Source organism: Neolamprologus multifasciatus, chromosome 16 (genome assembly GCF_963576455.1).
Source record: "Neolamprologus multifasciatus chromosome 16, fNeoMul1.2, whole genome shotgun sequence".
NCBI classification, from domain to species: Eukaryota; Metazoa; Chordata; class Actinopteri; order Cichliformes; family Cichlidae; genus Neolamprologus; species Neolamprologus multifasciatus.
In genome coordinates this window covers 7,355,690-7,371,559 of record NC_140454.1, presented here as the reverse complement: position 1 = coordinate 7,371,559, position 15,870 = coordinate 7,355,690, and the positions used below count along the sequence as shown (strand labels likewise).

Genomic DNA, 15,870 nt, shown 5'->3' with positions numbered 1-15,870 from the left:
TTTTACACTGAGTGAATACTGTTTCCACCGCTGTGTGTCACATGTGGAGAAATGAGACACAGAAACAGAGGCAGTAGAAGGGGGCGGGGCCAGCCCACATCTGGATGAAAAACATCTGGGCTCCCTCTCTCTTTCTCTGCGTACATGAGAGGCTCTCCGCTGACACCGGGGGCTGAAGACCGAAGCACCAACACACCGACTGACCGGGGCCGCCTGAGTTTCATCGACTTACTTTGCCGGAAGATGATGGCTCAGTGCTGGACGATTTGGACCGGGATCCTCGTCCTCCTGACTGCCTGTGAGTGCTGCCTGATTTCTGGGCTGTTTCTCTCTTTTCCTCGGAGCTGGAGGGCCGAGCGGGGGGCATGACAGAAAGGAGGGACGTTTTGTTTTGGAAAAGCTACTCAGATCCGTTATCTTGGTTGAAATGACTATACAGCACATGAAGAAATACTCATGTGTTATCAAGTGAGAGTGGAAGATTCATGTAGCAATAAAAGTTGCAACGAATCTATCAGATTCATGTAGCTTAGTTGCAGTGTCAACAGAGAAGTACACAAATATCATTCATGTAGTTTAGTTTATCAGCTTTGTGTATTGTCAGCAGTCCACAAATATTATCAGCTCCATCAGCAGATAAGATGCGAAGATAAGATAAGATCACATTATCTTATCTTATGCGAAGATAAGATAATGTGACTGTCTTCTGATTCAAACAATGGATCCTGAGCCATTGAAGTCTCAGCAGCATTTTCCTGTTTGAGCTCTTTTAATCTCTCTCTGATACTCTAAAAGTCCTGAATGAAAAATGTTACCTAAGTAAAACGTAGTCTAAAACATAGTCTTAATTTAAACATATTCATTTAAATGTACTCAGTACAAAGATATGACCCATGTGAATATTACAGATGTTATGTACTCCTGAACATTGTATTTTACATTATTTTACTCTTGCTGGTTGGAGTGGATTTGATTTATTTCATGTGGGATTCTAAATAATGTCTGCACCATTTCATATTCAAATAAGTTTCTCAACAAATCAGTTCGTTTGACTTCCTGGTTTTTAAAGTCATAATATCAATAATTCAAACTTCAAAAAAGGCAAAATAAGTTGTTAAAATATTTCAAAATAAAAGCATGAAATGGTCAACATTTGTAAATGTCATTTGTTTTGGCAGTTATCAAAAAAGATATCTTTTCTATCAACAATCAAATTCCATTTCAGCTTTAGTCTTGTATTTATTGTATTTCTTGTTAGACATGGTGCAATCTATAGCAAAACATGCAGTAAAACAGACAGTAACTGCCTTTAAAATGCAGAAATGGATTTTCTTCTTGAGTAAATGTGCTTTCCACCATGGTCATTATGCATGCAGTTCCTGTTAAAGGGCAGCTTATTATCTCATATCTAACAAAGAGTGAGTGTATCTGAAAGTCCTCATGAATGGCTACACACACAGTCACATCTTGGCGCTGTTTAAGACATTGGAGAAGACACAGACTGGCACTAAAAGAAAGAGTGTGTTAATGCTTTTGGACACTTTTCTTGTACTTACAGAAGAAATTGAACAGAATACATATTTCAAAAAAGATAAATTCCCAAACGAACAACAGTACAAAGGAAGTGCTGAAAAGAATCCACTTATGTGGGGATTTACAGACTTTAGTTTCTTTTGTGCACAAAATAATTCAAATCACATACAGACAGAATGTTAAACTGCATCTGACAACATGCTCCACAAAAAGTAATCAGAGTAAAAAACAAAAAAGGCTGTTGTGTCAAATACAAATATCCTGTCACTTCAGTCTGATTTACTGCACATAGTGACAAATACAGCATCTCAAAGATGTCTCAGAGCACCATCCATGCATAAATATCAACTTTTCATTGTTCCAGTCTCTCATACAACATGAGGTTGTTTTAAAAAAAAAAGTTTTATGATTTTACTCACATTTGAGGAGCTTTTGTTTGCATCCAGATTTACTGCCTGTGTGAAAAGTGAAAAATGCTGAAATGTAGTATTGAACCCGTTGGTATGTTTCTTTAAATTTTAATTCAATGATAGGAATAAAGAACATGAGCAGTACTGGTCCCCAATCATGGAAGGGATTAATAACAAAAAGGAAAAGGTAAAGATTATGACCAAACAATGCGATAAAAAAAAAAAAAAAAATCCAGGCATATGAGGCAGGTTGGAGCAACTTAAAGAAGATCTTTAATTCAGTTGGAAGCAAGCATAAAACAATACTGACTTACAAGCTGATGTGCATGATTTAATTCATTTATTGGAGTCTCTGTTGTAGTCGTTCATTATAATTTTTCTCTTAAATAATGTTTTGAAGATGAGAACACCAGAAACTCCCAACTCTAGAAACTACTCCTCTACTAATATTCTACTAAGTATTTATGTCGCCTCACTCAAATTCATCATTAAATTCAAAACAAACATTAATGGCTACTGGCTTCAACACAATCCTGTGGGACTCCTGCTTGTGTGTTTACTCACATTAATTAAGAGAAAAATTAGATGGTAAATTATGTAGCATAAATACTTTGCAAATCTGTAAACAATGACAGTTTTAGATTAATAATAATGCAACAACAAAACAGTCTGTTATCTGGCTAGTTTCTCAGAGCCAGACTTGAAGTCTCTATGTTTATAGTCTTATAAGCCAGCAAGCTGCCGGCTGAATGCATCAGTAATTGGAACATTTAACCATGGATGCAAATGAAGGTATTTTACAAAATGTCAGACCTTTCTGTCAACATAATGTAAATAAAAATCAGTTTGTTTTGCGCGTGTTGCACATTAGTGCAACATGCATATGTGTATAAGCTTAAATCTCCTGTTTGTGTGTGTGTGTCTATCTGTGTGTGTGTCTTAAGTAAAGTTGGAGTTGTGATAGGGAGGGCCTCCTCCTCCTCCGAGTAGCATGGAGCGCTCACATTTCCCATGAGCCTTTGAGGGAGGAGTGTTGGATGCTAACTTGGCTCTCGATGCAGCTCACTTCTGGCTTCAATTTATTCCTGGAGGCACACACACACACACACACACACACACACACACACACACACACACACACACACACACACACACACACACATACTCACATGTGTGTACTTCTAACTCTTGAGGGTCTTAATGCAGTCCAGGCCACCTACCCTAACCTCAACCTCAACCATATTATAGCTTCAGAGGGTGGGACAAGTATTTAGAACTTTTGCTTTAGTAATTCAATCATGTAAATGTCCTGTTACCAGTGAAATCACGCATGCGAAGCTTTACATAATTAACTACCAAAAAAATAAAAGCACTTAACATGCATGATTAGTTATTTGCATTATGGCTATAAATGCATTAATATATTTATGTATTGCGGCTATAATAGATGCTGCCTGTAACTGCTGGATACTGCTGGGTAACATTATGACATGATGATACATCATCATTTACATGTTGATGTATTTTTACTCCAAACTGTAATTAACCATTAAATAACATGATATTTACCTCTCAAATATTTGGGAGTGTGTTTAATATTGTGTGATATTTGTTGTGCTTATTCTACTTTGTTTTTGTAGGGTTACTGATATTTTAAATGGCCTTTTTAGGTATCCATGCTGTCACAGCTGCATGAGTATAAATAAATGATGGTGCAAGTAAGTGGTAGTACTCGACCTGAAAGCAAACTATACTCTAGCCTACTTAGTAACATTAGTTTGTTTTTTATTTTACATTACAATGATAGTATTATTAACATGTTATTAAAGTTAACATCATGTAATAGGTTTAGTTTTTGTATGATGTTAGACTTTGTATCTGATAAAGTAAATTAACTGCAGACAGCCTTTGAAGGCGGGTCCCTAAATTGGGACCAGTTGAAAGTTACTAACTTTCCACAAATGTCCACATACCCAATCTCTACAACTCATACTGACCCTTACAAAGATAAACATTTGAGTACACGCAGAGCCTGTGATGCTGATTCAAGCTTTTTACATCCCAACTCTTTCTTCCTTTGTCTTCAGCCCAGTTTGGAAGAAACATCTGGAACTGCTTCGGCTTTGTATGTGTGTGTGTGTGTGTGTGTGTGTGCGCGTGTATTTGTATGTGTATTTGTATGTGCATTTGTGTGTTACAGAGTTAATGAACTGCTGTGTGTTTATGTGTACTACTCTGTATGTGTGTGTAGAGCATATCTAATTATAATGCATTGTGGTTGGGTTTGTGTGTGTAATTGAGTACATGTTTACATAGATATCCATGCAACACTGGGATTTCTGTTTGTGTATGTCTGTGTCGTTGAGAGGATCCATTTTAGCTTTCCATTTTATGCCACTTTATGTTGTTACTACACACTTGAATTATAAATATCATACCCTGTACTCCACTCTACTTTTTACTTAATAATTTATTACTGCTTCTGTTACTTTAGTTACTTTGTAGAAAGCCAGAACTTCAATATATACATGAATTATACTGCGCTGCAGAATGGCTACTTTGCATTCACATGACTTTTACCTTCAGCAGAACATTTTTACACAGCAGCATCATTAAAACTTTGACTATTCTGGGAATGCATGATATCATAGGTACAGCATGTTTGTTGCTTGGGCCATTATATCCGTGTCATCTGGGTGGGATGGCAATCTGGCAGAGCAACACACGCATATGCAAGCTCAAGCATAGTGTAAAGATATTCACTTACTCTACAGACAAATACACAACAACCACATAGTACAAATACCAAAGCCTAAAACCGCACACACAAAGAAATAAAGTCTGCTTATTTCTTTGAGAGACTGCTTACTAACAGTTTTCAGCTCCAAAGGGACACACCCATATCCTGCTCTAAGTCACATTCACTTTATGTAATTCTGTACGTGGCCGAGCTGATGCAGTAGGATGTTTTGAACTTTACTATGTTGGAACCTCCAGCTAAAACCGAGAACACAGCTGCCTGTTGCCCTCAACACTGTCAGCTGTCATTATATTATCACATATCACAAGCCTCAAAGCTAATCTTCTCTGTGACCTAAGCAATGTCATGCTATATGTACGCAATGTTATTAATGAAGTAGGATTTTTGGGTTACCAGTCAGGCAGGGGTTGACACAGAAGTCACATATGTTTTTTATGTTTCATGTGAAACCTTTTTTACTCTGCGCCACACTGATCCATTTCCATAAAAGTCATAACACTGTGTAAAAAGGAATTAAAAGCACAGTGCAATGATCTCTTAGTCATTTGATCCAGATTGTTAACTGAACATGTTAAATGCAGAAATGTTGATTTGATTCGATTTGATTTGAAAACAGATGGTACATCCCAGAAATAATTGGAATTGTTGCCAACAGGTGAGTAACACTAGCATCAAAGAGTGTTTCAGAAGTAAGGGTGGGAGGAGGTTAAGCAACGTGTGAGGAACTGTGCATCCAAATAGTTGTATGTATGATATATAAAGGATAATCCAATGAAATCCCCTTGTGAGAAGGGTACGAGGCTGGAAACCAGTACTGAAAGGCTGTTATCTCTGAACGCTTCAGCACGGCATTAAAATCAGACACACGCTCAGGAACACTTGTGAAAACAAAACGTATACGCACAAATGTAAGTTAAAGCTCTGCCATGCATTGCATATAAATGACATTTGTGGCCCGTGGACTGATTTGAATGTCACATCCATCGGGCCAGAGATGAGTGACACCATCCACCTTGTGATCCATGGAGCACCAGCATATAAACAGTTTGAAAATGGTCTGCCTGTTTTAATTTTTATCCCAAGATATACTTTAGTGAATAAGTAGCATTTTTGTGCCTTTTTCAAATTGTGAAAACCGGATGAGATCACTAACTCTACTGCCTAAAACGTTTTATACCAGCGGTCCTCAATCCCCGGTAACGGTCCGTGAGTCGTTTGGTACCGGGCCGCGAGAGTTGAGGGTCAGATGTGAAATTTGTGGTTTTCAGGTTTTTCCTCGTTAACTCGGTCTCCCTGGGTCTTTTCCCGTGTTGTAGTTGTGTCTTATTTTGAAATAAATGTTTACGCGTTGCCATAGCGACCAGAGAGCATTAAGTGGCAGAGGAGGACGTTACTCTCAGTGTTGTTGGCGCATTTCAGGAGGACGCTGCTAATAAAGTAACACAATTACACAGTGAATTTGCGTTTATTATTATATTTACAAAATACCACAGTTTTGTGGTATTTTGCCATGGTCGTGGCTGTGGCTACAACCGTAGCTGCCTCCACCAGTGTGTGAATGTGAGAGTGAATGAATAGTGGCATTGTAAAGCGCTTTGGGTGCCTTGAAAAGCGCTATATAAATCCAATCCATTATTATTATTATCATGATTATTATTATTTTGGTCTTGGTCGTATCATTTTATTTTGTTGTATTTATCCACGACACCTTAAAGGCCGGTCGGTTTAACGTCAAAATATTGTTTGACGTTAAACCGGTCCGTGGCGCAAGAAAGATTGGGGCCGCTGTTTTATACAACAGAATGGGAGTGGAAACAGGAAATAAACAGGGATCTTGTCAAAGCGTTGTGTTTGTCGACACCAACTTCATACTATATGTGTTTATACTAAACTATCTCTGGTCCTGCAGCATAATTCCCACGGCTGCTACAGATGAGCTTTGGCGTTGGCTGAAATGACTCATGTTGTTATTTTTCCTGCTGATTTCTGATTCATCTGATTCTTACCCTGAAGGTCTTCCAGTTGATGTCCAGTCTTTGAGCCACCTGAGCTTCAATGTATGCAGGTGGTGTGAGGTATCCACGCCGGTGTGCGAAGGCAACATATGCTCCAGCAACTGCAACTTGAGCTCTTTCTGTAACACCACTGAAGAGATCTGCATGGCCATATGGTGAGACCCTTTTTGAGTAACTTATATTCCTATGATTTGTTTTGTCTGTCTTCTGTGGGGAAACTTATAGAGCTATGACTGTGACCTAACCTGTATATAGGTAACTACATGAGAAAATAGACACATGGTAGTTTTTACTTCTCCTCAGTTTGATGTTTTCTAGCTGACTGTTTTGTTATTTGTTTAATACAGCACACCCTGAAGCCTCTAACATCCATAGAAATGCTATAAAATGACCATGCCCACATTGTTATTCTTCAGCACTGTCCCATGAGTCTGCAGATAAGAGAACAGTACAGCCGAGCTGGTTCAATATGGTGTCGATCAGTATTATGAAACATCCTGAAGTGATTTCTCTCAGCGTGCTACTGTTGGACTTAAATGAAAACACACACAGTCTCACACACACAAATGCAAACAAACATGTGACCACAGTTTGGCCTTTTTCATAGTTGTTGGTTAATTTTTCTATTAGAGAGAATCTCTGTAGCTTCAAAACTTCACGCCAGCTTTCTGCTGCTGCTTTCTTCATGACTGGAAAGCTTTTGCTGATTAGTAGTTTTGTTTGGATAGCAGTCCTACACTGTGATCCCCTCGCTACACCCCCCCCCCCCCCCTCTCATTTCCTGTGCACGTGAGTCAGCCTGACCCTCCCAGCTCTCTGAAGGAAACCAGCAATAGAGAACTGACAGAAGAAAAGAGGAGAAGAAAATTGGTTTATTCAGGGCAAATATACACAGTCTGTAGACTCTCTGTCAGGAACACGGTGTTTGTGTGAGCTCCACTTCACTGGTGTCATCTTTGCATCAGTGGTGCAAAGATTCAAAACTCTGTTTACTCACGTACTGTAGCTCAGTAAAAGTTTGAGGTACTTTTATTTTCTGCTTTACTCTTTGATGTGTTTATTGGATGAAGATGAAAAAATACTACCACAAATGGTCAAAAGCAACAACAAACAAACAACCCTACAGATTGTTGAACAGCTGGCTTGTGAGCAGACTTTGGGATGAGCTTAGAGATTGCTTTTATTAACATTAGCTATTAATAATGCAGTAGCCAGTAGCCAGTATTCTATTATTCTCTTGTATTGTAAAAAAGACCCCGGACTCAGGCCTCTTCAAGCGTTAGTTTATAGAAAACTACAAGACATGAGAACATAAAATTAGCTTAGATGCAAATTAACATTCCAGGAATTAGTCTGTATGTTCTCCCTGTGCTCATGTAGTTTCCCAGCTTCCTTTCACAGTCCAAAGACATGTATATTCGGTTAACTGGTGATTGTAAGTTGTACATCAATGTTAGTTTGAATATTGTCTGTCTCTCTGAATTAGCCCAGCAACAAACTTTCAACTCATCCTGGGTGTACTATACCTTTTGCCAGCTGGAAAACGCTCCAGCCCTGGCTGAACTGGATAAGTGGAGGAAGATGGGATGCATTTTCTTTTTGGCCAGTTACACATTAACATATTTAAAAGCAGGGGTAATAGAAGTGGTATAAAGGGCTGAACTTCCATCCACTTTCTTCTGCTTGTCCAGTCCATAGTGAGAGGGACTGGGTACATCCTCAACAGGTTGCTGGTCTGCAAGTCTCCTTGCTAGTCTCGTGACTGTCCTCAGTCAGTGCTGTCTTGATGACTGTATAAATGGATTCAAAATTAAATGTATGAATGTAATAAATGACAGAGCACAGAGCAGTGTTGACCTTCAGCTTTGTGATGCAATCAGTGGCTGTTCACAAGCCAAGTGGGCATGAAGTCTAAATCTGCTGAGCGTCAGGCTGGAGAGATGATGTCCCATCTCTCTCACATCAGCAGGATGTAAACTCCTCTTTAAGTAAAGCCAGTCACATGCGTTACTTTCTAATGTTTCTAATTTTTTTTTGTCTGCTCTTCCAGGAGGAAGGCAAACAACACAATGACAGTGTACACAATGTGTCACCACCCAAATCTGCCACTGGATGGTATCAGTCCTGACCTGCTGCAGACCTTCACTTCCAGGGAGTGTCGTATGGTCCCACAGGCTGCAAATGACTCCATGATGGTCTGTGGATGCCAGGGTGAACATGAATGTAACGACAAACTTGTCTTCGACAAGGGAGCAAATGGTGAAGAGAAGGAGGAACGAGGGAGTGTGGGAAAGAATAAATGCATGAAAAGATAAATATGTGAATATAATGAAATCCAGCTAGGTGGGTGAATAGATAAAACAATGAACAGGTAGCTAAATCAGTGGTTAACTGATAAAATCCTCTGTTCCTGCAGGATTCTTACCGCTCCAAAGTAAGGATGTGATCCCTGTGGTAGTGGTTAGTTTGGTGCCCCCTATTCTGGTGGCCATAGTTGCCATTGCTGCCTTCTATTTCTACCGCATACGTCGTCCTGACAAACCAGCTCCATCAGTATGCCCTGACTGGCCCACTAAACGCACCCCTGAGCTTTACCAGGCCTTGGATCTACCATGTGGGGGCCTGGGTGCTCAGGGAGAAGGTGGAGGAGGAGGTGTGACTGATGCTGAACAGGATGAGTCGAACACCAAGGTTCAACCTCTTAACAGTGACACTATCAGCGGTATGACCAGTTGGCAGGGCCAGCCAGCTGAACTGCTACCTATCAAACTGGATGTGCTGGTGGGGAAGGGGCGCTTTGCCGAAGTGTGGAGGGGATGGCTGCTCCAGGGCGAGAAAGGTGGAGTTAATAGCTATGAAACTGTGGCGGTGAAGGTGTTTCCGGATGTGGAGTACACCTCATGGAGAAATGAATGCTCCATCTTTGCTGACCCCAAGCTACAGCACGATAATGTGATTCAGTTTCTAGCAGCTGAGGAAAGGGGCCTGTCGGGCCACACCCCACACACCTACTGGCTGGTTTTAGCCTATCACAGCCTAGGAAATCTGCAGGACTTCCTCACAGCTAACATATTGAGCTGGGAAGAACTTGTTGTCATGGCAGGCAGCATTGCTAAAGGATTAGCTCACCTTCATAGTGACACAACACCCAGTGGGCTACCAAAGGTAAGTTTAACCTATCACCTTCTAAGATTTATTATTATTGATGGTCCCAACGAAGAGCTGAAGGGAATCCACCATGAAGTTTAGATTCAGTTCAATTCCATTTGTATAGCACCAAATAATAACAACAGTAGTCTCAAGATGCTTCAAAGGGAAAGGGAATGAGCCACAATTTTAAATGAATTACCAACAATTAAACTACAACAGTGGTATCAAACACCGAAGCTGAAGGCCCTATCTCCCATAGGAACCACAAGTAAGCCCACAGTCTGGGATAATATGTTGCTATAAGGTCTTTAAGATATTATTGAGCATGATTGTTCTAGAAAGAAATATAACTCCTGAAAATAATCAAATCAATTATTAGTCATCAAGTATTAACTTTGATTTTAGTACATTGCATGGATGAATTTTGAGTTGCATGGCTTTGATTAAATAAGTTGCAGTTATTCAAGGATTTGAACGCCAGCAATGAAATGTTTGTATGCTTTGCATGTTTATGAATTACCCCCTTTTTACATTACAAAAGTTTCAATGCCCTTTACTAACTTCTAAAGCAGATTTAATGAAACAAATGCTGGCTGAGAGATTGCATTTACAAAGAAGCTGGTTAAAACTAGACTTGCTTAAGTGAAGCATTTTATCTTTGGCTCTAGACGCACACCTACAGTCATTCATGAAATGCCAGATCAGATTTCTAACTTAGTCCTGACAGTACACTTAACCCACACTGGATACATATATGAGTCAGGGTGATTATAGTGGTTATTATGCCAAAGGGAAGTGTGGCTAAAACCATTTGTTTACAACTCAGATAAACAACGGTAAAAAGTATACTTCGTCATACTTCACACAAGGCCTATGCTCTTTAGCTTCTTCTTCTCTTTTTTTCAATCTTTGCTCTACAGGTTCTTCCTAATATCCAAACTTAAGGACAAAAGTGTATATTCTTGCATTGCCAGGTAGTAGACTGCTGTATCTATGTCAGTAAATTAACAACACATAATTCACTGAACTCACAGAGGATGAAAAGGTGCCCTTGTCAGACCAAGGCCTAAGCATATAATGCAATTTAATTACTGTTTTCTCCACGTTCACATAGATTTGGACAAAGCCATTTAAATTGACAAATGCTGGCCAAGAAAACTCTACCAGCATATTTTAAATCAATGCTGCCTATTGTGAATGAAATCATGCATTGTTTGAAACCTCAAAGCCTCATGATTCATTGGACCATGATACAGATACCACAGCAGCAATATTTTCACAAAACAGATTTATCTCTATCTGATATGAATATATATGAATCTGTAAGATTGATTTTGGGCACAGTTTTTGGCTCCATGCTGAAGTTGTTGTTTTGAGCATTGCTTGTTTTTGTAGGTACCAGTGGCCCATCGGGACCTCAAGAGCAGTAACATCCTGGTAAAGAGCAGGAAAGAGTGCGCACTGTGTGACTTTGGTCTGGCTTTAAGACTGGACCTGTCCCTTACAGTTGATGACTATGCCAACAGTGGACAGGTAATCTGTGCACATCTGTGCAGTTTGTGTTTGAATATTTTTATTAAATACACCCATGACCCAAACTATTATGTCTACCTGTCTGATGTGCTGTTTGCATGGCACCAAAAAAAGAGTTTATCATTCTGTCTAGGTGGGGACAGCTCGCTACATGGCTCCTGAGGTCCTTGAGTCCAGGGTGAACCTGGAGGATCTCGAGGCCTTTAAACAGATGGATGTTTATTCCATGGCTCTAGTCTTGTGGGAGATGGCCTCTCGATGCAATGCAATTGGAGGTATGTGTTCTTTTCTGTGTTTCTGTAGATCAAGAGAACAAATCCTTCATAGAGAGGACCTGCCACCCCATGTTTTTCACAGTTTAGGTTAAGGCCCAAGACCATACAAAGATGTGATGCCAGTCATTGTGCAGTCCTATGTTAAAAAAAGAAGGAGGTGATCAATCATAGTCCAAAAGGAGGCTGTGACCACAGAAGTAAACTAAATGTGTTCTGCTGTGCTTACCACAAGGAGGGAAAAAAGTAAAAGAAAACAAAACAGATTTAGTGAGCAACCTTTGACTCACTGATATCCAACACATGGAGACTTCCTTTATGAATGAAGAGGTGGAGTTAGTTTAGTTTTTTGGAGCCCGTTTGTATGTTTGCTTTGACTGGAAGTGAACCAAAACCAAAGTGTCTGACTTTCTCCAGTTGCTTCACAGCATAGCACCCCCTGGCTGTAATGCTCAGCCTGCTTCCTGCACTTTCTTTGTTTAAAACTGATCTTGCGTGGCCCAAAGTGCTTTCCTTGCCTACAGCTTGTGTGGTTGATATAGTTAGCATATGTAATGTGATACACAAATATAATGACATGTAATCTTTCTAAATCTGTAGGGTAAAAGTGCTTAATTCTGCTTTGCTTTCCACTGTTTTTTTCAAACGGGGAACGACTAGATCTCTGTCTTATCAAAAACATAAGGGAAAAAAAGAAAAAAAGAGGTGACGTGGGACAGATGTTTTCAGTTTTTTGCATGTGTCCAAAACCTCTTTGCGCTCTTCACTGTTCTTTAGAGCTTAGCACAAAAACGGCGTGTTGACATGTGCGTAAAAGTGAAATGATGGCTACTGTCCCCGGAACTTGATTTAAGCATGACCTCCGGTTGAAGTCGGAAATTTCGATCTTGGAAGTTTGCTCCAAAGTGTGGGGGGAGTGGTGCAGCTGAACTAAAGGTAGTCCCTGTGACAACAGCTGCAAGTTCAGTTATAGGTCAGACAACTCCCATTGCAGAAAAAAAAGTTTATGATAAATGTGTGTGTGTGTGTGTGTGTGTGTGTGTGTGTGTATACGCGCATGCGTGTGTGTGTATTGCTGCAGAGGTGAAGAGCTATGAGCCAGCATTTGGCTCCAAGGTTTGTGAGCAGCCCTGTGTGGATAGCATGAGAGATCTGGTGTTGAGAGACCGAGGACGTCCGGACATCCCACTAGCATGGACGCAGCACCAGGTCAGTAAAAAAGTAAAAGTGCAGTAAAGACACAGACAAACTGAAAGTTTAGGCTTATGGCCACTGTCAACTGCCCACTCACAATTCAGCCAATCATATACCAGGCAATTCACTTTTTACGTGGTTTATTTCAGGGTGTAAAAACTCACAAATCAATTACAAAGATATTCAAAATATGCCTAATCGTGACCAAATCAGATTGTAAGAGTTGCTTGTTACAAGCTTATAGTCATCACTGTAGTCACTATACTCACTATAGTCACTATAGTCATCACTTGTCCTTTGGATCTAACGCTGATCTTCTTTAGGGGATGAACATCTTCTGTTCCACCATCACTGAGTGCTGGGATCACGACCCCGAGGCCAGGCTCACGGCTCACTGCGTGGTCGAGCGCTTCAGCGCCCTGGAGCAGGCGGAAGATGACGACAGGGTGGGAGACGAAGAAGACGAGGAAGGAGTAAGTCAGGAGTAAGAAGACGAGGTGAAACTCTGGCAAGAGAATGAAGCAGAGAGAAAAATAGACTTGGAGACGCCTCATGCTCCATCTCCTCGAGGAGAGGAGATCTCTTTTCTTCCAGATTGAATGGGAGGACATGCCTGAGGTTCACTGCTTCACACTGGTTTTCCCCCTAACGAGTCTTCATGGTTCGCTGTGTTTGCATTGTCGGAGAAACACGTGTTTTTTTCTGCTAATCTTCAATGAGACACTTACTGATAGAGAAGGAATTGTTAAGTCACTAAAACTGACAAGAATCTAAACTACAGTTACAGTTAAAGCAGTTTTTGACTGATAGTTAGGATTATCTAATTTGCCACAATAAGGATATTCAAAAAGTCAATATTAGCAAGAGTGGACCACTTCATAGACATTGCCCCAGTTTGCTCAGATGGAAGTTTAGCTCAGTCTCAACAGATGGGAATGGACCACTGGTGCAGACTGGAACATCTCAACATGGAGAGGGATTTTACACAAACTTTTAAACTCACAGTCGTATAGTCTGGAGAATCTTTAGGTAGTGTTAACTTTCTCAAATAAAATGTGAAGAAAAGAAGTTTTCCCACAAGAATATATAAATAAATAGAACAAAATGGTCCAACATATAGTATGACAAACCTTTATATGACCCAAAGAATAATTCATTGTTGTGCAATTTGGCTTGAACTTGTGTAAAGCAAAAAATCTATACCAGCAACCCCATGATTGCACTATTGCCATTTTATATTGACTTCTAGAGGGACAATCATAAAGAAAAGAATGGCCCCAAATTTCATGTTTTTTAGACTGTACATTTTCTAAGATATTTCAAGCACACCCACTCTTGGTGCCATTTTTACCCCTTTGCTTTGTCGTGTAGTGATCTGGCAGTGCGAACACAGCCGTTGTCACCCAACAGAGGGATTTTGTTTATTACGAATCTGTGTGTTTTCTCGTTGTTGCTTCCTGGATGTTTCCAGCGAAAGACCAGAGGAGACAGAAATGAACCAAAGACTGACTGTGCCTTAAACGACAGACCTACTTCTTCGCAAACTTTTGCTGAGGATGTGACACCCGAATCAGTCATAAATCTGCTGGCAGTTGCTGATCGCTGAACAGTTTGAAAAAGATTTGATTTGTTGGAGCTGGTCTCCATTTTGTCACGGTATTATTCTTTTATACTGGCTGTGACATGTGACTTATCATTGCTATACTATAACCTACTACTGTAGGTCATGTGACTATAACCTACATTTATGAATAAACAGGAGAGAAAAATCTTTTTCCTGGTTTTATGTTTGTTTGATAAAAAAATCTTAAAAAATAAATTTGACTTTTTTCATCTACACAGTTCCATCCCTTGGTGTATTTTCTTCTTTTCAATTACTTCTCTGAAAGACATTACTATAAATGCTAATAATATAAACTTATCTGCCACTCAATTCTATACATCTTGCTATCACTGGTTTGAACCCATTTTTTGCTGTTTGAGTGGCCTCATATGGATTTAAAATAAGATTCTCCGAGGTGCTGGAAACATTTCTCTGAGATTCTGGTCCATGTTGACATGACAGCTTAAAAATAACCTACACACCATTACACAACCAACAGAAGCCTAAACCGTTGATACAAGGGAGGATGGAGCCATGCATTTGCATTAATTACACCAAATTTCACAGCAGAAATTGAGACTCAGACCAGGGAACTTCTTTCCAATCTGGTGCTTGACTTTGGTGTGCCTGTGCAAATTGCAGTCCCAGTTTTCTGTTCTTTGCTGACAGGAGTGGCACCTGGTGTGGTCTTTTGCTGTTAGAACCCATCTGCTTCTGCTTTCAGAGATGCTCTTCTGCATACCTTGGATGTAATAAGCGGTTGCTTGAGTTACTGTTAACTTTCTATCAGTTTGAAGTGGTTTGCCTTTCTCCTCTGACCTCGGGCATCTAAAAGGCTTTTTGGCTTAACCCTCCTGTTATGTTGCGGGTCAGATTGACCCAGAACAGAAGAGATGTCACATGTCATCTGCATCACTAAAGGAAACGAAAAAAATCAAAATTATACAAGAAAATTGTAAAATAATCAATGCCAGGGTTTCTGACACTTTTGGATGCGTAAACATGCACTGGGTCAAATTGACCCAGGAACATAATTGGTGTTTCTGGAAACCAACATAACAGGAGGGTTAAAGAACTGCCTCACACTGGATATTTTTTATTTTTCAGACCATTCTCTGTGAGCCCTGGGGAGGCTCTGTGGGAATATCCCAGCAGATCACCAGTTTATGAATTACTCAGACCAGCCTGTCTGGCACCACCAAGCATGCCACATTCAAAGTCACCTAAAATCACATTCTGATGCTTGTCTACATACTTAAAGGCATTGAGTTCCTGCCGTGTGATTGGCTGATTAGATTTAGATTAGATTCGATATTTGCCTTAATGAGCATGTTATATACCCGAGAGTAAGGGCTACGGGACGTGGAATAACAATGTTATGACAGGGAAAAGAAAAAGC

The 15,870-nt window shown here is 40.1% G+C and overlaps 1 protein-coding gene across 3 annotated transcripts; it reads left to right on the top strand.

Moving 5' to 3' along the window:
- The first annotated feature begins 109 nt into the window (after positions 1–109).
- On the top strand, positions 110–14,705 carry tgfbr2l (transforming growth factor beta receptor-like). Of its 3 annotated transcripts, none has more exons than XM_085134845.1 (9): positions 110–298; positions 6,718–6,874; positions 8,770–8,978; positions 9,136–9,884; positions 11,265–11,402; positions 11,536–11,677; positions 12,756–12,883; positions 13,192–13,341; positions 14,340–14,705. In XM_085134845.1, exons 1-9 carry the CDS (start codon positions 145–147, stop codon positions 14,472–14,474), a joined length of 1,962 nt encoding a protein of 653 aa, XP_084990971.1. In that variant the 5' UTR covers positions 110–144; the 3' UTR covers positions 14,475–14,705. The 3 variants fall into 3 exon arrangements, 2 of the variants coding, with proteins under 2 accessions (XP_084990971.1, XP_084990972.1); XM_085134846.1 differs by lacking the exon at positions 110–298 and adding an exon at positions 699–6,141; XR_014869736.1 differs by lacking the exons at positions 13,192–13,341; positions 14,340–14,705 and adding an exon at positions 12,452–12,610 and having other exon boundaries at positions 12,756–12,863.
- Positions 14,706–15,870: the final 1,165 nt, after the last annotated feature.